Source organism: Anopheles marshallii, chromosome 3 (assembly GCF_943734725.1).
Source record: "Anopheles marshallii chromosome 3, idAnoMarsDA_429_01, whole genome shotgun sequence".
NCBI lineage: Eukaryota > Metazoa > Arthropoda > Insecta > Diptera > Culicidae > Anopheles > Anopheles marshallii.
The window spans coordinates 28,595,911-28,617,681 of NC_071327.1; the positions used below are offsets into that span (position 1 = coordinate 28,595,911).

General features: G+C 42.0%; 2 protein-coding genes across 2 annotated transcripts in view; both read left to right on the forward strand.

The window, feature by feature from the left end:
- The window catches only part of LOC128710895 (E3 ubiquitin-protein ligase TRIM9), an 86,188-nt gene extending 65,147 nt beyond the window's left edge, over positions 1-21,041 (forward strand). Inside the window, exons 5-10 of the mRNA XM_053805753.1 lie at positions 4,030-4,189; positions 5,373-5,405; positions 9,718-9,857; positions 15,512-15,650; positions 20,411-20,644; positions 20,752-21,041. Coding sequence (XP_053661728.1) covers positions 4,030-4,189; positions 5,373-5,405; positions 9,718-9,857; positions 15,512-15,650; positions 20,411-20,644; positions 20,752-21,041 — 996 coding nt within the window. The remainder of the gene's footprint in view (positions 1-4,029; positions 4,190-5,372; positions 5,406-9,717; positions 9,858-15,511; positions 15,651-20,410; positions 20,645-20,751) is intronic.
- LOC128710894 (uncharacterized) lies at positions 16,439-19,457 on the forward strand. The gene is made up of 4 exons (XM_053805752.1): positions 16,439-16,651; positions 16,710-17,369; positions 17,441-19,314; positions 19,403-19,457. The coding sequence occupies exons 1-4, from the start codon at positions 16,439-16,441 to the stop codon at positions 19,455-19,457; spliced, it is 2,802 nt and encodes a 933-aa protein (XP_053661727.1).
- Positions 21,042-21,771: the final 730 nt, after the last annotated feature.

Here is a 21,771-nt window from a genome sequence, read left to right on the forward strand (position 1 = left end):
TGAAACATTTGTATCCCAACAAGTTCATATGGCCATCATTTCGATATCATTTTTACGATTGCAACATTGCAGTAAAACCGTACGATGTACCAACCACCAGCCACCCATCGAGATGTCCGCATGCGATAGTGTTGGCGTCACAGGGACGAAAGAAAAATCCATAAAATATTTAAGGGCTCCTGTGAGCGTCACGGGCGTAAGGGTTTGTTTAACGTTTGGAGTTATTGTACGATCCGGTTTGTTTGTTTTTGAGCAAATTCACATACGCTGAACTAGACCACGAATGGAAATTTCCATCGAATCTGTGTTTGTTTTGGAAGGAAACCCTTAAACATTGTATGAAAAGCTGTCTTAAAAGCTTATTTTTTATTAACTCAAATATTCGAAAAAATTTGATTCATTAATGGTTTAAAAATGATTTTTTTTTTATAGTTTGAAGTTAATTTATCTGCATTACATGAAAATGTTTGTTGTTCAATGTTTAGTTTTATAGTTTCTTGTTGAATACCTGTTTTATATTACTATTCTGCATTATGTTTACTCCATTCCTTACATTCTTAACAATTTACTGAATAAATTTCCACGTTTATCCCAAGCTCCATTTTGTTAACGAAAGGTTTTTTTTCCATCCCCCATAAAGATCATGTTTGGTTTGGTTAGGAAAACTTTTGCTACCGTTTTGTTTATTTTCCCCGCGACGAATGTGGATGGTTTTTGTGTTGCTCAGTGGTTGTATAGTTTTTTTTCGGTCGAAAGTTTCGCTTCCGAATCGAGAGCGGAAACACTAACCAAAGCGTACCGGAAAAACGATTCAGTTAGGAGATGCCATATCCTTTTGCAAGAACTTCCCACTAGGCATTGGTGCCCCACAGGAGGTGAAATCGGTTGTTTCGTCTTTTTTTTTGTTTCCGACTTACGCGGAAAAGCGCTTTCATGCGTATTGGGTTTTTGTCTGCCTTTATGGCCGATAGAATTCACCAAATAGACATCAAAACAACAACATCAAAGTGTGGATTGGGACAGAGTGTGTGGGTTTCAAAAGCAGAAGCAACCACTTCCGTTCCGTTGGGTTACGTCCGTTCGTAATAGGAAATGGTTGTGGTTCGGATGAAATGGTTTTTCTGGTACGGGTGGAAATGAACTATTATTCAAACATTTATTTTATATTACTATTTTCTTGCATCTCGAACGTTGAGAGGCATGCTCATTCAATAATTGTGGTTTGCTAGCTGAAGCTGACGAATGTAGATGTTTTAATATAAATTGGCATTTCACGGATTAAAAGCAAACTATCATTCAAACTGCTCTAGAATTGTCAACGTGTTTCAAACTATTTCAATAGCACTTCATCTAATTAACCATGGAGCTATTCAATAAATCCGTACCTTTCGGCAAGCTAATGCCCTGTTATAAGCATAAGAGCGTTCCACCCGTTGTGGTGCCTGCGGTGGACCTGTCTACATTAGCATCGGGCACTGTTTTGGGCAAAGTTTTACACCTCACCTGAAATCATTTACCATTCGATTTTGAGGCAAAAAATCGCGAAAACCACATAATCCCTTCGCTGCCCCGACTGGGTGATGCGCATCCGCGACTAATTAAAATGCATTTTTAATTCCCCCGTTATCTTTTGGCTGCGATGCGACCAACTGGAAAAACCCGACGCTGCTCAGCATTGGAATCGAGCAGCCGGGAAAGGGTAAACTGATAGAATGTGTGGTTTGGCGTGAAGGTAACTTTCCGCTTTCGATTAGCGAGCAGAGATAATATCGTTGTCTGGGTGTTGTTGGTATAGATTTATGGAGTGCTAAAGAGTTGTGTCCTCTAGACTAGGGTAAATTCGTATGGTTTTTGTGTGAAGTTCAAGTGTTAATACATTTGTACAAATAAAGCGTTCGTTTAAAATTCCCCTTTTTCCACTCGTTGTTTAATTTGGGATATTTTTTGTACTTATTTACCATACACATGGTGGCGCTTGTTTTGCAGATATTTATATGACGCTTATGTTCCGGCATTAGTCTTTACACGACAGGACCGATTAAATATCCAGACCAAACACCCGTAGCAAGAATTGACTGACTATCCGGCTACGTGGTAAAATTAAGTTTAGTAAGCCAGAAATTGCAGACATGACCTAGAAGGTTGTTACGCCAAGGAGAGAAAATTATGTTCCAAAAGAATATATACTTTTGTACACCTTTCGAGGTTAGGAATGTTTTAATTCATTTTTAAATGGCATATTATTATTGGCATATATTAATTCTTGTCCATTACGTTTTGCATTCGTGCACAAACCACTAAAAGTTCATTTCATATGTTTAGTGTGGTGTTACTCAAACCGTTGCATAATTTCCATTCCATTATGAACCATTAAGGGAATGCAGCATTGCTCCGGATAGACGGTTCCCGGGAGAAATTATCGAATGCACCCTTCCAAACAATCAGCCTTGAAATGGGGTGTGATAGACCTGCTACCAAGGCACATTAGCACAGCCAACACAGCAGTGTACCGCCACCACAAGTCACGGCGTTTCCACTTAATCAGTCACCAAGTGTCCTAATGGCTGTCCATCGTTGGCTGGAATGCGCTCTTTGAAACTGGCAATCGATTTCTGTGGTCACCCGAGCTGGGTAAAGCTGCTCCATTGGTTGTGGTTTTCGATCGCATAACCTATGCCTCCCAAAAACCGAACCGTTTATGGTTTTGGATCAGGTGAAGCATAACGTTGACAGTGAAACATTATTAGTCGCTTTAATTACTCGGCGCTTTTATGCTGTCCATGCGAATAGGATTTATTTGGTGCTCGGAAATCAATACTTCAATCATGTGCGTCTAATTTAATTCGCAAGTTAATCACATGCGTAGCAAGAGGAATGATAAATGTTTTCATTGAGTTAGATATAGGTTGGACGTTGAATTCCCATCAGGACATCAGAAGCACTTTATTCGATTTTATTAAAACATTAATTTACTTAAGCAATTTTCATAGTTTTATTTCACAAACATAGTTAGTCCTCGCGTCTAAATGATTCCTTTTTAATGAAAATAAGTATGACAATAATCAAAAATATGTTTTAAAGCCCCCTATTTTACACGCTTTGATCTTTCATAGAACTTAAAACACATTTTCTCATATATTTTGCTCAGTTATACACAAAAGCCTTGATTTATTGTGAGAAAATCCAACCATCGATTCCACCATATTTCATAACGATATTAACAACCGCCCGACCAACATGACGTGGTTTAATTTCGGAGCCTTCTTACAAAAAATCACGTGCGGTTAGGACAGCATTTTGAAGTTCGACTCGTGATACCGCCTTGCCTAACCTTCTGCGTCAGCGCTCCACCCGTTCATTCTTCCCGCGGTTCAATACTATTTGACAGACATTTTCAACGCCTCCTCCAAATATGGAGTTCTCGTCGCTGCCACGACTTTTTAGACTTCATTTACTGTTGACGCTGTGGCTCCGCTTAAACCGGTACCGCTTTCGTGAAGGCAGGGAATTTAGGTGAATAACATAACACGTCCAAAGCACACGCGAAGCGCTTCTCAAATAGAGAGCAATACCGCTCCGATGGAGGTCATCGGTTAGCTAAAGGTCAAGAAATAAATCAAACAAGGAGACATCGAGTTCGTAATAGATACGTCTCTCGTGCACTGTTCCCAGTTGGGCCTTCAGTTGGCACTGGTGTCTTCGTTTCGGCTGCAGTTACGCAAACGCGCAAGGTGCGCAAAGGTTGTACCGGCAAAACCAGCCTTAAAGTAGCGAGCCACGTTTTGTGGTTTTGTTCATTGCTTGCAAAATAACACAATAAATGTGTTGCCCGATTGCTGACCGACGACACGAATCTCCCGAAAGGGTTGTGGTGTGTCGAAGGGTTAGAAAACATAAACATTATTCATCTGGCCCACTATGGCCCGGGTGACGATTCTGCTCCATCGCTTGTCCAACGTCTTTCGTTTCGGCTGATGTATTAATCTTATCCTTTCTTTTCTGCTTCCTTCTCGGTTCTCCCGGCTGCAGGTGGGCTCCATGTTAATTAACCGCGTCGCCAACACGGACATGACCTGGCACCAGGAGGTCACAAATGCGGCCCCACGCGTATCGCCAATTATCGATCTCACGCTCGACGACTCGTCGGTGATTCGCGCCATCGATAACCTCAACTTCATACAGATGAAGCGTAAGTATGCATGCGGCCGTCCATCCTTCCCCCCGGGGTGCGCATGATGAGGATGGTTGTGAGGAATGGGTTCGGGCGTGACTTTCACCACCATAAGAACCCGGCACACACGACTTGAAGGTGTCCGTCGCTGCCTGTCCCCGGGTGGGTGTGGAATTAATTTATTCAAGGTGTGTTAAGGAGCGCACAGAAAACCCGCCCCGCTGGGCGAAACAATGCACGAGCTGCATAGTTCGTGTTCAATTAAAGACGGAATTAAGATTTTCTCACGCAGACCATCATTAGGTTTTTGGAGCATTGTTTGGGTAGAGTTAAAGTAGAATTTACAGTAGCTGCTGTAGAATGTGTATTGTAAGTGTCTGATTTATTGTACGTATGTAAGAATCGTTTTGCATAAGATGCAGCATTTGGTCGAAATTTAGCCTTGAAAAATAGAACTGCATCTTCAGAAATCCCTTAATGATCAAGTTGATTCAAGAAGGAGGATAATTTCTTTGATGTTCGTCTTCTTTAGTGTCGCAGGAGGGAACGCAATGTATTTGTTTGTGGTTTTACAAAATTCACCAACTACATCCCCATCAAAACATGTGCATTATGCATCTTGTCACTGGTTGTTACCAAAAAAAAAAGACATCAACAAAACCATCTCACTTTGCATCTCAAGCAGGTGAGCATCGTGTGTATTAATTATTCTCAACCCGTCGCGAAATGCGCTAATAATAACGAGCCGTTGGTCGTTGGACAGTTTTACCTCCCTGATTTACATCGATGCCGTTCGGCACGGTAATTTGCGGCTATACTCGATGGCAGTTGAATTTTAATTAACTCGTGAAGTAACCACACATGGTGGTAGGTGGCACACGAGTCACCCTGCTGAAGGTGGCCGAGGCAATGGGTTTTTAATGCTCTTATGGAAACAACATGTACCATCGAGGGGACCAACGATGTGGCAGATAGTTGGGTGTTGGTAGGAATTTAACATAAAAACCCCCAGAATGAATGCGTTAATTGCACCGACTCCGCGCGATCGATGGGAAATGCAATCACAGGCAACGGAGCAACAGAGTTGCACATTCGCTACTGGAGACACGCAAGATACGATCGCTAGTTGTAACCGTGACGGGCGTGTATGGTAATCTTAACCTGTTCTTTTTTCTTATCCTTCTTCACTCGTTTCATGCAGCCGCCAAGGAGGGCGAAGAACGGCTACCGGCAGGTGAGAACACGTAGATAACACCTCTGTTTGTTTTTTGTTCCATTCTGTTTGGGTTGGTTTAATGTCACGGTTTTGTTGAGTTGGAACATATAATTGAATTTTATATGTTTTATTTTCCATTTTTATTTATTTATTGTGCATTCAACGCGTATGCATTCAAAGGGTATTTACGCTTTTGTTACTAAATTTACGATAGGTTTCTATGCCAAATATTCAACATTTGTTCAACGCTTCATAGGCGCTTCACAATTGGTTCGACCATTCGCTACAATCTAATCCAGCTTCATACGCTCGCGCCTGCACAAAGTGTTGTTAACTGATTGTGCAAAACATCGCATAGAAAAAGGCTGCTACCACTCGGCTCGTCGGTTTATTCACATAAGCCTTGGCAACCGGTTCGTTAGTGCATTGCAGGAACGCGAACCGAATAGTCCCAGGATTTTCTTTGTCCTAGCGCTAGGGAAAATCGAATGCACTCTATCAGCATGAACGATGACATAGCAGCGTGTACCCGCTTTATCATCGCAGGCGTTTTCGCTAGGAGGTGACACTGTTTGCGGCAAGGACACTTGAACGCAACAAAAACATCCTTCGAAACGAGTGTTTTCGTACATTGTGTGCTACCCGGTTTTTCCGCCACATGCCGGGAGATCCTCTTATCAGGCTGAGGATCGTGTTCTTTTAATACTTCTCCAGCCCATACTGATTTTCTGAGGGGAGTACCATGAACAGGGTGCCGCAAGAGCAACGAGACCCGAATACACACGGGGACCCTGTGGACATAAACACCCACTTGACACCCTTCGGTCGATGTTGGGCTGTTGCGCCGGGTGGGTGTACTTTCCATCCACGTTCGATCAGCGTGTCAACATTGGCACAGTGGGCTGTTCAAACAACGAAAACCGTACGGCTGTGTGTCTGTGCGTCTGTTCGAAATTAAACCGAATGTACTCGATTTAAATGGGATTCAATTTGCAAATGTGCTGTTGAAGGTTTTTTTTTATTTTGTAATTGCTAATTCTTCGTCACAAAACACTCCACAGTAGTAGTAGTAGTAGTAGAAGAATATATTTGATTGCAACATTATTTAGTACAGTATACAATTATTTGATAATTATGTAACGGGTTCGAATCTATCTTTCCTCGTTATGTGTAACAAATCTTTGAGCTTATCGTTCTTAATTTTAGTTACCTGTTTAGGCGTTGTGATGGGAGTTGCGCGGGGAAAAAGTTTTGATATAAAAACCCGCATTAGGTGTAAAGAGAAACATAGAGAAAGGAGAAGTAACAAGAACGAAACCTAAGCCTAATCTTTTTCGAAGTTCTAATCCTAGCTAATTATAACCTATCTTATTTATTGTTTTGCAAATCGTTGTATATAATGATCTGTTTTGGCTATTCTGTTGGTGATTAGGTACCATTTTTGAATAGTAATAAGGGATTATCCGGATAGGATATGGGAATGTGGGTATGGGTGATATATTTTGGTGTTGTCTTATTTCATCAATTGGAGTTCAGTGTATTCCTAACGTTGTAATTCGAGGTTAGTTTTGATATAAATTGTTGAATGGAAACACTCCACAGTATAAAGCGTTGTTAAATCGATACGACATTTTCTGCGAGTTTTATGTCTAACAACAATGCGAACAAAAGTTGATTGTTAGCTACTTGACACACACTAGGTTTTAAAGGACAAGTTGTTTTTTTCAAGTTTTTGTTCTATTTATTTGCTCTACTACTTGCATTTATCTACTATTAATTACTTATTCTTGAGATAGCTCATTTTGAAATGCTAAACTTTATTTTAGTCAGAAAATAATTGAATTGGATATTTTTGAATTTAGGTATAGGTAGATTTATTGGATCAACGTTTTTTTTCTCGTCAGAAATTACATCAAATTTCCATCTTCTCCAATTCGTATGGAGATTTTTCCATTCAAACGGAATAATTCCCATGGTGTTCGTCGTTCGTTTTATCACAGTTACAGTTCTAGTACCCTTCTTGTGCCTTCAATCGTTATTTACAATACGCACTTTGTACGCACTTTGTCCTGGCGAAAGCCTCTGATTAGACCAGTGAACGCAAAAGGTACAATCTCCATTCTACCAGAGAATGCGGATACATGTGCCGAACCGGACGGACAAAAAATCCACTCGCCACTTCAAAAACATTGACAACGCCCAACCACACTGATTGTGGCCATCCGAACTGGGCTGACGCCAACGTCGAATCAAACCATTACGGTGCAACGGAAAAATAAAGCTTCATCGATCATGTCTATCTCTGACGAAGGTTTTCGTTACATGACAAGGATGCTCTGTCCTGGTTTGTGGGTATTTGAGTAATGTTTTTTCTATTCTTTTTCTCTACCAAGAGCTTCTCGCTAGTAAGCGACCACTCACAAATTGAGGTTCATGGTGTCTCTTTGCAACTCTGGTTCGAGATACTAATCGGTATCGATTTAACGACCATGCTGTGCCCGGTACAGCTTCTCGGAATGCGCATCGTAGAGAATAAGGGGGTGTTGTACATTTTTTGTTGCTCCCGGTACCAATCAACCTTACTGCAGTGGAACGCACTCTTCCCTCAATTGTAGCCCACTCATGCGGGCTTTACGCGTACTAACCTACAGTGTCACGGCTGCACTGATAATAACGCTGTACGGTCATCAAAAAAGAAAACACAAACTCCCGCCAAGAATGGACGAGACCGTACACTGCGTAAGCTCGGTATAAACGTAAACGATATAAGCAGAGTGCGCTCCTCATACGTTCGGTGCGTTCTACGCCCGGATGTGATAAAGTGTGAAGTTACACGACATTGTTGCACTCTCTTGCCACTTAGCGGTACCGGGTGCGTATTACGTGCTATCTCAACTGGTACCGCACGCCCCATGCATAAAGTGTCGTTGTTGCAGTCGTTTTACCAAAACCCAAACCCGGCATGTGTGTGTTTTATGTGTAAAAGTAACCTGTCGTGCATATTTTTTCTATACGCGTCCATCGTCCAAGCAAAATATTCAGTGTGGAAAAACTGTTTTTTTTCCTCATTTTGCACATTTTTTGCTGCATTTCGCTCCCAAGCTGTCGGTGGTGTGGTGATTTATTGACCGGTCATTATTGAACCGTATCGCACATGCAGAAGCACTTTTAAGCGTCAACGGCAGCAACACTGCATTCAATCACACCAGAAGCACAGCAGTAGTAGATTGTGGTTGTTACCGTTGTGTTGAGTTGAAAATTGCAACATTGTCTGACGGCGGCCTATTCCTGGCAGGTTGTTGACGGTCTACCTTGAGGTTTGTTTCGTTTGTTATTTGCAACGTTTCGTTCATTCGGTTTGTTTTTGGCACATTTGAGCTATCTCATGAATAAAGTTGAGTAATTACTTTGTTAAAGTATGAGGAGAGTGATAAAACTTTATCTTTATTAAGATGCACATACATGATTTTATGGTGGTCCTTTTGATCCAAAGAGTTCAAAAATGAGTAAAAATACGCTTTTATTGGTATTTGGGAAGCAATAATTTAGAGACACTTCTAAATCCCAGCATTGCGCTAGTAGACAGCTTTTAAAATTCCGAAAAACAAACGATCTGCTGGTTTGTAACGTACTTTGCATACCTTTTGGCGCCATTTTTTGTCTGATACGCATTTTCCTGAAACGTATCGGCTATGCATAAGCGTTACGTCTTATTACTTTTATTGGATATTTTGGATCAAACGAACCTAGAATGCTTGCAATATTTTCTTGTATGAAATTAACTTCACAACATGTTATACATTCTGGCGCCGTAAGTCGCAATCCGAAGCGTATGGAATTAAAAATCGCTTTAATGTCATTAAATCTACCGTAAAACATATTTTTACTTCGTTTTTATCTGTTTTTTTAAATCGTATTATTTGTCTCGCACGGTATTATACCATGTACCATGCTTCGCTAGAGACGCATCGCAGAGTTGAATTTTTTTCTCGTTCGAGACGAACATTAAAAAAGCGAGCACATTGAAGGATTTTCCTCCCAATGAGCATAGTTTTAAAGTATTTATGATTACGTTAAATTTTAATTGCTCCATTTACTTTTTGCCATTCCATTTCGCCTCGGTTCGCACGGGTTTCCCATTAGCTGGAAAAGCTTTTCCGACTCAACGGCACTATCACACCGTTTCCGTTTTTGTATCCGCAGCTTCCTTACGGAACTCGCTGCAGTCAACAGCGTTGGAATGCTCCAGCAAACGCTTCATAATTTAAATAATTCATCTTTCATTTCGCCATCCCGCCAGTGCTAATACTCTCGTTGTTGTTTTCCACAGTGCCCCTAGCACCCGTCATCATCCCGGAGGACTGTTCGGCCGAGAATAACTCCGTAACTGTTGCATGGCAGGCGCCCAGCCATTCGTTCGTACAGGGATATGTGCTCGAGCTGGACGATGGGAACGGAGGCGAGTTTCGGGTAAGTGTTACCGGTTGCACATTTTCCAATTGCGCTTCCAGTGCTTTGCAGAACTGCAGCCCGTGTGTTTGCTTGGGTTCGATAAAAGGAACGAAGCGCTAAAACCACATCAGAAACAGATGCTTTTCCTAATCGGTGGTGTGTCTGTTGCTTTCCATCTATGGAAATGGTGTAACTCTCCTTTTAGGTACAAGGAAAGACATTCTCAACGATGTCTCAACGACGGCAACGACGTCCGGGGTAGGGTTTTTGCGATTGCCAATCGGCTTTGTAAGTCGGATGGTTTCGAACACCACACACGGTTTACCGCAAGGATTTATCACATACAAGCGGTAATGGTAGCATCAGAAGCTTCAGGCAAGACAGGATGATGACTTTGGGGATTTATTTACTAAAGGACAATGTTTCGTTACGGATGTATTTCCATTGATGTCGACTATAATCGAGAAGCAATGCATCGGAAAGGAAAAACCTTTCCGATTGTCTTTGATGTGAATCAGCATTTCAGAAGGAGAAAGTAGGATTGGTTTGATTTATGTCGCTTTGAGCCTCACAGAGGACTTTAACTTTACTGTAGCTTAGTACATTAATTCATTTGTCGTAAGCACTAATGGTGGGAATAACAAATCACTAAGATCAGTTGCCTCAGAGCGGGGAAGCTGCGTGGAAAAGTGAACTCTTTATCTGACACATTGAAGTGCAGCCCTTCTGATGTCACTCTTGAGTTATAATAATTTGCGACGACTATCAATTCATTCCTAAGTATAACGAGTGTTAAAACTTATGTTACTGTTAGTGTAATAACTCAATCTCTGAGTGTGAGTTGATAATCTTCACTAAGAGTTGTACCAACGTTTTGTGGAGTTTCGATTTAATTCATTCAATAATAATATTTAACTTAACACATTCTTACTACGTACGCTCAGTATTCACATATAAGTAGTATATTCATAGTATTTTCGTAAAATGTATACATAATAATACAACTGAGTTTTGAGTTCTTAGCAAATAAACGGTGTAGAATAAAACGTATTCTAATACCATAATAACCTCCCGCGGTTAAAGTTACTGCATTCTCGCCATGTTGGTTGGTTGGTACGTGAAATCTCTCTCTCTCTCTCTCACTGAAATATGTCTAGTACGGAATGAATTCCATTATATGGTGCGTGTCGTAAAGTTTGAAATCCCACCGGAAACCTACCCCTGGCTCGCACTGGCATCTTTCGCATGCGTCGAAATCCTAGAAATGGCTTTTTTTTCATCCCCGCTTGTCCTGAAACACATCAAAGTGTCACCTCGCACGGTGAAGTAGTACGTGAGTTTGCTGTAGTTGAACAAGACGCTCCCTCAGACGCCTTCTTGTGCCCCGTAAAGTAGTGCCTTCGTCAAACCATGGCCACAACATCGGTGTGGCATTATCAGCACCATCTGAGCAGGGGCACGGTTAAAAGCTGTCCGAAACTTGGTGTCCTAGGAAGGGATTGACCTTTTGCCTGCCCATCAACAAACCCGAGGGAGGTTGTCCGACGTCGACTTTGTACGGATCATTAGAGGCAAAAATGCACATAAATTGCTACCCCAACGGTCTGTCCGCTTACAGGACGGAATCCCCTCACCTCTCTAGTGACCTCACGCACCCTTCGCCCCGTGGGGGCATACACGTGGAATGCTCCCTCGGGGAAAATGGCTTCCGGGTTTTCGGGACGACAGAAAACTAATGCATTCCAACGACAAAGGCATTTGTGGCAAATGAATGAAGATGATGACGACGGTGGGTGTGTGTGTGTGTGTGTGCGCGTTCGCGTGTGGTTTTTGGGCAAAAGGAAAATTGTAACATTCTCATTGTAGTGTGGATAAGGGGTTTTCATCCACCCCGGACACGGGAATATTACTACACGCGCACGAAGCAAATGCCCGTCGTCGTCGTCGCTGTAGGTTGGTAGTGGACATCTCCCAAATCGGACAACATGGTAAATTAGCAGCACTCCTAGAATATTTTTTGTTAACTATTTTTTATTCCTTTCTTCCCCTTACCAAAGAGTTCGTTTACGTGCGTTGTGCCATTGAAGTTAGGGAAAACCTTTCTGAAAGCTGTCGTTTCGTAAGTAGCCTTACCACTTCCGGTGGCCCATTCTGTTGAGTAATAGGGCGGTAGTTTTCTTGCGTCAATTGAGAAGGGAAAAAAGGAAGAAAACACTACTACAGGCCAATTGTCACCCATGTAAGCAGCGTGACTTCATTATATGGTACTTTGGGTTTGAAGGTAGCTTATTAGCAGCAGTGAATTGTATTCAAAGCAGTCCCTCTTTGCTTTAAACTGGTTGTTATCGTAATCTGTTTTTGTTATCTATAACATTGGTTGTATTTTATTTACTTTAATGCTTTTCAAACTATGTAATGTGTTGAACATTTGCCAACAATTAACAGGTTTATTATCATTTATCATTCAAAAAGCTCAAAAACTAAAAAAAAAAATATTTCATCTGTGAGTCTCGAATTCGGTTGCAAATTTGGACCTTTCCGTGAATAAACGTTCTATTTACTTAGGAAAATTTAAATATTTATTTGATATCATAATTTAACATAACTGAATGGCTATATTTTTTATATATTTTTCATTATTTTTATATACTGATAATATTAAATTAGCTTAAGCTAATTTATTCCATTTAAATTTGTTTCATTATGTCTGAAGAATAACTTAATAAAAAATACTTCTATATCAGGTAGAGTCTAGCTTTATCCAACACCAAGACATTAAAAATTATTATATTAGAAAAAGGATGCTTGGTGGATATGACAATGAAACATGAGTGTTGAAAAATAAATGTTTTAAAATAATATAGAATCTTGCAAAAATCCATTAACGACATTATTAGGTGTATTCTTCATAAGAATAACGTTGACATGGTGGAATCTTTATAGCGTAAACATTACTGACATGTCTGAATTCAAATTCTCGATGGGAACCGTCGGAATGGGCATGATGTTATGTTGCAAACTCATTCAAAATTCAAACTCAACACAAATCTGTTTCCAACCCCCATCGGGAAGAATTGTCCGCACCAAGACCAAGAAGATTCAAATTTAAGTTGATTCTCACCTCGACCGACAAACAATCAACGTCCCCGGGATGGCAGCCGTGCATAAAATCTTTCATTTTTCGTCCAACCAACAATAGCAAACGCCGGCTCGGTATGAACGAATGACTATATTTTTTGCGAGCGCAATATGACATTCCTTCCCCGACTCCGATGGGACCATCCTTATCCGGGGAGATCCCCATGACGCACACCACGTTGGGCACACAGTGATTGTGTGGGCCGGTTCCCTTTTTGTTCCGGTTCCGGTCTGACACTCCATCAGCAGTAGAACAGTGCACAGACAAGAATAACAAAAAACTTATTCCGCTCGGAAAATAAAGAAATATTGCACATACAAACCTACTTGCGCGGGAAACCACACATACACACATTGTGTTCCATTGCAACCATCCGACTACTATCGCGTGCTGAAATCGTCCTTTTTGGGTTTCTTTTCTTTTTTGGCGAGTGTGTGCAAACCATACATTCTTTTCCATTCCCTGCTGAGCTGAGACCACAGCGAAAGCGATTTTCATATCTTATGGAATGCCATTCGGGTTCCATATTTGCGCCTCCCCCACCGAAACCCGGCCCCAACTCGGTCTTTGGGTATCGTCCGTTCTGCTGACGCACGGTTGACGGTAGCTGGTGTAATATTTTTGCAATGGCAGCAGACGACGACGACGACTACGACGACGCACAAGAGTAGCAGCTCTGCTACGAAATGGCTGCAGGCCATGCACCGACCGTATCATGTCAAGTGACGTTGTTCGGTGGTCGGAGAACTTTGCATCTTCAGACACGGCACGGTTCTAAGCACGAGGGCGATAACGCTTCCAATGTGGTTATATTCAAACGGGAGAGAAAAGTGTGTTTTTTTGCTGTTGCGGGAAGGTAGTTCCATGTCACACTTTATCAGAATTGCTTCCAGAGCCATAGCAAGGAATCGGTTATACACATGGTGGCGAGTAGATATTGTGGTTACCGCATACGTAGGTGAATGTTTGATAAGCTAGCTTGTAATCGCTTTTCGCCGAACTAAGCTCAAGTAGAAATTTTAGAATACTCTTATTTGTTACTTAGTTACATGAATTTTTCAATAAGCTTTAATTTAAAGTGTTGAAATATGTTGGAAGTGTGTGTTACTTTATGTTTCTTCAATGGTTTTAATGTTTTACTTAATGTTTATGGTTGCGGAATTGTTTACAATAGTTCTTTTGGTACTTTACTTTCCCATAAACGAACTTGCTGTCGATATTTTAATTTCACAACTAAAAAATTCTTGTGAAATTGATACACAAAGTTTAGATGAGCTCTGTTCCGTCAACTGATTTTTTTACCCCAAATTATTATTGAAAACAATTTAGTTTGTTTGTCAGTAATAGTTAGTGATGGTAAATGCTCCAAAATTTGCGATTTGATCAGCTCGTTCCGATTCCAACTTTCCTATATTATTTGCAGTAAATAATTCCCATAACTTTTTGCCTTACATAAGTGATCCTGGAGCTGTTGATCCCATATTATTGGCTCAGATAGATTAAGATAAGTTTCGATCGATTCCCGTCAATCACCTTCAAATGTATGTCACTAGTAACTTTTCGCTCACAACAATGTTGATTGATCACTATGAGATTGAATTAATGTATTTTGTCTATCTTATTATTGTTACTTTCGATTGCCTTATATGCAGGGCTAATTATTCTGCTGGGTTTAAACATAAGCCAAGACAGCAAGAAATGGCTGAACAAGATATCCGAGGTTAGATTGTCACAAAAAAGAAAATTCATGGTAATTACTGTTAACCCCGGTCACATACCGTTTGAACCGTATGAACCTTCACCTTTCCATATGTCATGCTACCATGGTGGATGTGAGCATTGCTTCCTTTTACTCCGACTGATTATGCTCACAATCGTAAAAACAACTCCGGGGTTTTTCCTAGTCATCTTCCAGACAGTAGGAAAGGGAATAAAACATGAGTCACTTGTGTCGCTTATTTCAATCCGGAAGAAAAAAAAAACAGTTTCCTCTCTTAAGTGTATTTGCTACTCGAGGTACACCCCAAAACGCAGGATAATGATGAAAAACATCGATCCGTGCCGTTGGGGAATGGCAAAGGTTTGCTTAAAGCTCCTCCGAAGGGAATTAAAAATTCAAAACTCGTCCTCTTGAGTCAACCAGCGCCCAGGATTGCATCATTGTACACGGGTCTGCTCTTTATGCAATTGAAGTGCTGCAACCAGAGACAGTGAATCGACAGAAGCATAAATATTCAGTTCATGACCAACATGTCAGACAGGGTATTGCACAATTGTTAGCGTTTTAGAGGTTGTTGTACAAATTTAACGTTTTTCCCAAAGAAAAAAAACATCACAGGAATAAAAGTATAAAAGTTCATATAAAGTTTCATACAGAAAATATTTACTTAGTTAAAAGCATATTAATTATGAAAACCTGTTAAAATTGATATAACATATAAATGAGTACAAATTGCAATGAAATGCATTTAATAATAACCCTTGTTTTTTAAACACATCCTTTCTTTTTCTTCAATGCTTTCGCCCTGTGCAGGAGGTCTATTGCGGCAAGGAAACAATCTGCACCGTCGACGGACTGCACTTCAACTCCATGTACAACGCACGTGTTAAAGCCTTCAACAACACCGGCGAGGGTGAATATTCCGAGCTTATTGGATTACAGACGGCAGAAGGTAAGTTGGATCGGTTGTTGCAACGTTACGCCCTAAGTACACAAACACACATACACACACATCGTGACGGTGGTGGTTGATTGAAATAAAGTGTAGAGCTAGTGAGGTTCGTAGCATAGTATGAGAACAGAGGAAAAAAGAAACAAAACCCTACTGCCAAGGGATGCAGGATTATTCCGAGACAGATGAGTGTGGCATTTCTCTGCTGGGCACCTAGCATCGTGTTTACTGACTTCCCAAGAGGACACAGCACAATACTGTATACCATCGCAACGGTGGTGGTCGTATTTTGCAAACACAGATTAAGCACTTGTTCACGGGAACGGAAGCTAAACCTTCGGTGCGCAGCACGTGTCTCTGCTGTTTTATGATGGAGAAAATTACGTTTTTTTTCCTTTCCGTTGTGAAAGAACTCCAAAAGCGAAGTGAATGCTTGAGAAGATTCTTTCGGGTGAATATGCAAGCTACCACATAAGAAGTGTGTTCTTGCCAAGCACATAATGATTCCGTCTTCTCATTAGTGTCACTTTTGCCCTGCTTGTTTGGCTCTAGCTGCACGAATGAGATGAAAATATGAGCCTATTTGAAAAGTAATTTCGTTGTCGGCATGAAAAGTGTTGCTTAGTAACCAATGTTTTGGGGTTTTATGAAATGACACTATTACGTAGTAGTCTTTGATGAATCGTACTGGGTGTTGCTCGAGAGTTCATCATTCGTCGTGAATACAATCTTTCTCGGTTGGCAAGCTAAAGAGAGGAGTTCCTAGCAGAAGCGTTTGTTGGGAAAAGATGTCGTACACCACCCAAAGACAATTTCTAAGCATTGCATTCCCGAACGAAGTCCCAACATTACCGAGTCGCAAACGTAGTGATGCTGTGTTGAAATCGTACAGCTCTTGCTACGACTACCGTGCCTGGTCGCGAGATGGACTGAAGCAGTCGCAATTTATTGGGGATGTCGCCAATCGGGCACTATCGCAAGCTGCTAAAATTCCAATTCACGTAAGGATATACTTTTGCGGATGATTGGTGCACATTAAGTTATCTTTTTTTCAAACAGTTCTTTTCCGGGGCAGAACTAACGAAAGAAATTCTAGTTCGTCTGGATGCCGATAATTTAGCCGACTATATCCTGAGTCTAAGGGATGAGGTGAAAAAGAAGCACAGCGCGATTGAATCGTTAGAGGAAACCAAACAAGAGCTGATGAAAAAAACTGAATCTCTCGATGAAAAACTGAATGAATTACAAGAAGTGAACCTTTTGCTCAGTGCCGAAATCGAACGGATCGCTGTTTGTCATGATCTGCAACAGGAGACGAACCAGTTTGATGAGCAGGAACTCGCCGAAATTAGCCAAATGATCATTGACCTACGGGACTATAATGAAAATCTCGAGCAGGAAATGCAAACCTTGCGGAATCAAATTAAAGCATTACAAGCTGCCGCAGATTCTGCAAGTGCTGATAATCAAGGAGATCGTGTGAACGTTGAGGCTGAAAATAATTTTCTCAAGTTCAAAGCAAAGGACTATGATCGATTGGAAAGTGAGCTGACCCTGTTTAAAGCCGAGCATGATAACTTGACGCAGCAGAAGCGGAAGCTGGCAAAAGAAGCTCAGCGTGCACAGCAATACCGATTGAGGGCAGTGGAACTAAAACAGAACCTAAAAGACGAGCTACATCGTAGAGAATTGTGTGAGGAACAAATTGAAATGTTGGTGGTAAGTTGAAGGGAACAACGTGTTGCTAGTCTCGATGCATTAACTATGTTGCTTTCGTTCAAAACTTATAGAACATGTACGAACAGCAATCAATTGAATTGAATCAACTGAAGAGTCAAGTTCATACCTTGAATCGATCTTCCCATGATCGACTTTTTGATGAATCCACGGATGATCCGTATGGATCTCGTACAACCATTTCAGAAACGACCATAGAGAGAATCCCGCACGAAGATCTTGAGATTGTAGATGCTTGTTCGAACTGCGCCAGACATCTGCAACAAATCGAAGAACTTAATAAACGTATCAACCAGCAAAAGCAACACATTGAAGAGTTAGATCAAAGTACCAGTATAACAAAAACAGTCGCTGAAGAAAGTGCATTTCAACAGCAGGTATTGGACCTTCGGCACGAATTATCAGAGTGTCAACGTGAGTTAATGGAAACAACTGAGAAGTTTGCCGCTCTGCGTGAAACTTCCATTGCTGACTGTAAGGAATTGGGACGATTGAAGCTGCAACTAGACCAGCTAACCAGTGATAGAACGCCATCCGATGAGGCCGTGGGACAACTGGAGCTCCTTACAACAAATGAGAAGCTAAATGCATTACAGGCGGAAAATGAAAAGCTTCGGGAAGACCTAGTCAAAAACCAAGCTACTGTCGCAGAACTTCAATCAAAAGTACGATCGGTGCCAAGTTCCTCGATTCAGGTTGATTCTGGTGGGGGTGCAGAATGTTGTGTACAAAAGGCCAACAAAATTACACAGCTGGAGCAAGTCATTTCCGGACTGAAGGAGGCCTCCAATGCAATGCCTGTGACCTCGATTAGTGTGGAGGAAAATGCAAACCTTCTGGAAAAAATAGTTACGCTAGAAAAAGAGCTGCAGGAAAGGGAACAGCAATTGAAGACGCTGCAGGAAACCATGGATAAGGGTGAAGGCCTTCCTCAAACTATGCCAGTGCTGCAGCAGGAAGTTGGTGACGATAGTGCTAAGTTGAATTCGTTGTTATCCCAGCTGGCCGAAAAGAACGAATTGATTGAGCAACTTCAGAACAAACAGAACATGCAAGAGACGGCTGAAGGAAAGGAGTTGATGCCTTCCGATGATGTTCGTATATGCCAGGAAGAGCTTGCTGAACTACGAAAACGTCTAGCGGTGTATGAGGAGGATGCAATAGGCAGACTGGTGATTAATCCTTCTAAGGAATCACGAAAGAGCGTTCGTATCAGTGATGAAATAGAACAATTTGAACCACTTTCCATCAAGGAAGAGTTTGGCAGTGAACAGGATGAGAAAGAAACGGAGGAAATCAAATCTGAACCGGAGGACGAAGCGCACACTGAGGACGAAGCGAACGATGATGCGTCGGAGGTATCAGTTGGGCGCAACAAACTGGACAGTTCACTCGAAAAACTTGAGGAACTGCAAGAGAATCTAAACAAACGCTGTACGTTGCAGGCACGCAGATCGATGGTCCTGCTGGGAAGTAGTGGAACGGTCGAATGCGACTGTATCCAAGCGATAGCTTTAAAGATAGCACAGGGCGGCCTGGAGTTGCTGCTAGTGGCGGAGCTGTACGTGTTGCTGCAGGAAATTTGTAGTGCCATCACGCGGAAGAATGCCGTTCTCGGTCGTAATGTGACGGTGCTGGCCAACAGCATGACCAAGTGCTGGCAGGTCATCACGGATGCTCGGGTCATGATGAACATGGAGTTGACGAACCGTACCAACCACCAGTCGGTGCAGTCAGTCCAAAGCATGAATGTGCAGCAGGATGAGGACAACCGCAGCCGAACCGCCAGTCATATGGGCCATCTGAACGGACCAAACCTTGGGACTAGCGTGTTAGAGACCAGACCATCAATCGCGGTGCACAAATCGCTGTCAGTTGGAAGTGACGATAACAGACACTCGAAAATAGCGGTTGTAGATGTTCAGAGGTATGATAGGGTGGTTCTATCTGTGAAATTCTACACTTTCTACCATTTTGAAGTTTCAAAGATAGATTTAACCATTTCTTTGTTACAGGCGTCGAACTATTAAATGGATGGAAAATGTGAAAAATATGAATCGAGCAAGTTAAATGGACGATTCATCCGGAATAGTTCCTACTTGAAACGTGGTTTTGGACGATAAAAGAAAACCCTCATAAATTTGAATAATCCCGACAAATTAAAGTTATTTTCAAAACTATGCACCATTTAAATTGCAGATAAAAGGAATTTATGCGATTCCATTCCATTTTTCAGTTCAAGACAGGCAGCACTATCATTCATGCTTTTGAAGAGGATATACCCACAATGGTGGGTAGCATTCATCTTTTGCCACAATCGGTGATGTATTTATCGAATGCACTGATGCTTAAAACGAACTGGAAAATTGCTACCACAGTATTCCTCCACCCGAACCTTTAATGTTCGACTCAGTCCTTGTTGCTACCGTCCATCCGTATCTATTCCATTTCAACCCGTTTCGTTTAATGTAACGCCATTTTGGGGCGATGTATTTGCGGTGGAACTAACGTTTTTTTTTCCTGCGTGCACATTCCACCTTTCAGGTGTTATGTTTGTTGCTTAAATGCCTTTTTCACGGTGTTTCACATCGATCGTGGTCTGTAAATAACATGAATGGTTAGTGTACGGTCCTATCGTGCTGCAGCAGGACGCAATTTAAAAAGGGATGTTTATATGCTTCGTCAAGCATCGTTGGTGGTGGCTGGTGGGTATCGTATGCTGGAATACATTTTGCCACTGCTATAGTACTGTGAGCCTCTATCGTTTTTCTGGTATAGGAGGTTCTGGACAGCATCAAATAAACTACGATGAAAAACTTGTTCCATTTTACTGCGAGGAGTGGGCGTTTTCCGTGAATTATCAGTTGCGGTGAATTGAAGTGTTGTAAGAATTTATATTTCAGCATTTAACAAAATACTTTAGAACCGATTCTCTGCACGCTCGTTTATTTTACAACCAATACCACCCATACGATGTATCGATTTCCTCGTGCAAAATGAAAACCACTTTCTTTTCCTTCCAGTTGCTTGGTTCACATTCGATTCGGTCCTTAGCGGCGGTCCCTGCTCCGGGCTGAACTTTTCCAACGAAAACCAAACCGTATCGGCGGACGGCTGGGAGCACCGGGTTGCGCTCGGTTCGGTCGGGTTTTCCCGGGGCGTGCACTACTGGGAGTTCACCATCGACAAGTACACCGCCGACACAGATCCGGCATTTGGCGTGGCGAGGCTAGATGTGGCCCGCGATAAGATGCTTGGTAAGTCGCCGTAATGTGATGCTGCTGCAGCATCTCTGCAACCTGGAACGACGGCACACAACTAATGCGAGTGTTTTGTCTGTTTTCTTTTCCCGATTTGGTTGCAGGCAAAGACGACAAGGGTTTCGCGATGTACATCGATAGGCAGCGGTCCTGGTTCCAGCATAACAGCGTGCACGAGCGACGCGTCGAGGGCGGCATTTCGACGGGCAGTACGGTCGGTGTGTTGCTCGACCTCGAACGGCACACGCTTCATTTCATCGTCAACGAGATGCCGCAGGGTTCGGTAGCGTTCCGCGATCTGTACGGTGTGTTCTATCCGGCCGTAAGCGTCAACCGTGGCGTGACACTGACCCTGCACACTGGGTTGGATGCTCCCCGCATGGACTATCACTAGAAATCGGTTGAACCGCGATCCACCGACCCGGCAATCTGATCGATCGAGGTTCACACGTTCCTTCCACCGTTCGCTAACACGGTAAGGTACTAACGTTTGACCGGAGTGTAGTGAAAAGGTTTATGTAGTATGTGGCGTGTAGAAAGTTGCTCTTGTATAATCACAACTAGGTATTAGAAACTGTTTTAAATTAAAAAAAAAAACAAAAAATCAAAAACAATCTTTTCGGGGGATATGTTCCAGGGAATGTTTATTGAATGGAGTAATGTTTCTTTTCTTTTCTGTACAAACCTTTTCTCAGTTATAAAAGCTCCATCGTAACGTTTCATGCATAAAACAAATGGTACATTCGTACCGTAATCACATTGACACATCGTATGTCGGTAAGAATGTGAACAATATCTCGAACGAAACAAGAAAAAACGGTCACATATGTAAGCGGTTCCATCGCAGACCAACTGATGTGTCTCCCACGGTTGAACTTCGAACCGGAACGCCATCGTTTTATCGGTTGGTTTCAATCACTGCCCACGATTTTGTTCGCAACTTTTCCACCTTCCGTCGGTCCGTGTCGTCCGATCGCTCGAAGCAAAACCTTGTTCGATGCGCAAATGCTAATAGAAATGTACCGAATTGGCCACTCGGATCGGGGAGAGATGAGCCCATATTTGCATATTCTCGTTTCAATCGTTTCACCCTGTGTGCAGAATCCTTCGAAACGGCTTTCGTG